The sequence below is a fragment of the Temnothorax curvispinosus genome, unplaced genomic scaffold (assembly GCF_003070985.1).
Source record: "Temnothorax curvispinosus isolate PA1 unplaced genomic scaffold, ASM307098v1 QBEX01009180.1, whole genome shotgun sequence".
Lineage (NCBI taxonomy): Eukaryota > Metazoa > Arthropoda > Insecta > Hymenoptera > Formicidae > Temnothorax > Temnothorax curvispinosus.
In genome coordinates, this window is record NW_020218960.1 from 1 (window position 1) to 1,424 (window position 1,424).

Here is a 1,424-nt window from a genome sequence, read left to right on the forward strand (position 1 = left end):
AGAAATATCAATATCGTATCTCGCACAATGTTTCCTCTTTTGAAAAATTGCCTCATGGCGAGACAGGGAATTGTCAATTATGGTACGGAGAGTAATTTTCTTTTACAGTCAATTAAATATTAAATTGAAATTGTAAAGTGCAGATTTGCTGGTACAAAGTCCATGAGTGTCTACTAGGAATAGTGTATTTATACTCAACTTGATTTTTTTATTTTTGTAACACCTAATTGTATACAATTATTTGTCATTTGTATATTGTACACTTTCACAGTCAATATAATATTTATAATATAGATCTGGTAAATTTTTAATAATATATGCTTGCATTTTGTAGTATTTGCTTTATCTCATTTAATATAATATAAATATCTTGTTTTATTATTTTTGCAGAAACTTTTACTCGTTTTTCTGGAATTTCCATAAATAAGGCTTATTCTACAAAAAGTGACAATACCTCCAAAAATATTGTATTCATTGACGGAGTACGGACTCCATTTTTACAATCTGGAACTTACTATAAGAATCTTCTGGCTTATGATCTTGCAAGACATTCACTAGTGTAAGTCAACCTTACTTTGATATGTCAACGTAAATAATCACAAAAGTAACTCTATAAATATTACTTACAAAATGGTTCTAGGGTCATTCTATGTATTTTCATTGCAAATGTTATTTGTAAAAGTAAGTTATTTTCTATTTCTAGGAGCTTGCAAAAAAAAATTGGGTTTCCGAAGGAAATAGTCGATTATATTGTCTATGGCACAGTGATGCAAGAAGTGCGAACTTCCAATATTGGGAGAGAGGCCGCTTTGGCCGCGGGATATAGCGAACACACTCCTGCGCATACAGTAACGATGGCATGCATTAGCAGTAATCAGGCTATTACTACTGGTATGGGTTTAATCGCATGCGGTGTTTATGACGCTGTTGTGGCAGGAGGAGTAGAATTTATGTCAGATATTCCAATTCGACATAGTCGATCCATGAGGTCTCTAATGCTGCAAGCTAATAAGGCAAAAACCCTGCCAAACAAATTAGCTCTCTTGGCCAGTATCAGACCAAGTCATTTCATACCAGATGTAAGTTTACATAATCTTTCTACATCAATTTTTTAAAAGAAAATATATGAGAAAATTACATTTAATATATACGTTAAATATATACATGTTTGTACAGGGTGTTTCCTAAGTAAGTACAAAAAATTGAAGGAAATATTCTTTGGTTTATTTTAGAAAGAAAAGGTTCTTTGAACATATGTCTTAAACTGCTTCGTTTTTAAAATAGTAAAAAAATTTTAGATGTACTTCTGGTACATCTAAAAATGTTTTATCGGTACAGGTATATGGTTTTTGATACCATACGTACGCACATCAAATTTGAATAAAATATCTAAGCGTTTTCCAGATTTTTGTAATTTTTATATT

The 1,424-nt window shown here is 31.0% G+C and overlaps 1 protein-coding gene across 1 annotated transcript; it reads left to right on the forward strand.

The window, feature by feature from the left end:
* The first annotated feature begins 6 nt into the window (after nt 1-6).
* Nucleotides 7-1,170, forward strand: LOC112458731 (trifunctional enzyme subunit beta, mitochondrial-like). The gene is made up of 3 exons (XM_025022487.1): nt 7-82; nt 391-559; nt 704-1,170. The coding sequence occupies exons 1-3, from the start codon at nt 28-30 to the stop codon at nt 1,113-1,115; spliced, it is 636 nt and encodes a 211-aa protein (XP_024878255.1). The 5' UTR covers nt 7-27; the 3' UTR covers nt 1,116-1,170.
* The last annotated feature ends 254 nt before the right edge of the window (nt 1,171-1,424 follow it).

Excerpts from the sequence above, each read along its gene's own strand:
- LOC112458731 (XM_025022487.1), top strand. The coding sequence starts at position 28 with ATGTTTCCTCTTTTGAAAAATTGCCTCATGGCGAGACAGGGAATTGTC. Across the intron at positions 83-390 it reads ACAGGGAATTGTCAATTATG|AAACTTTTACTCGTTTTTCT; the intron begins GTACGGAGAGTA and ends TTATTTTTGCAG. Across the intron at positions 560-703 it reads CTTGCAAGACATTCACTAGT|GAGCTTGCAAAAAAAAATTG; the intron begins GTAAGTCAACCT and ends TTCTATTTCTAG.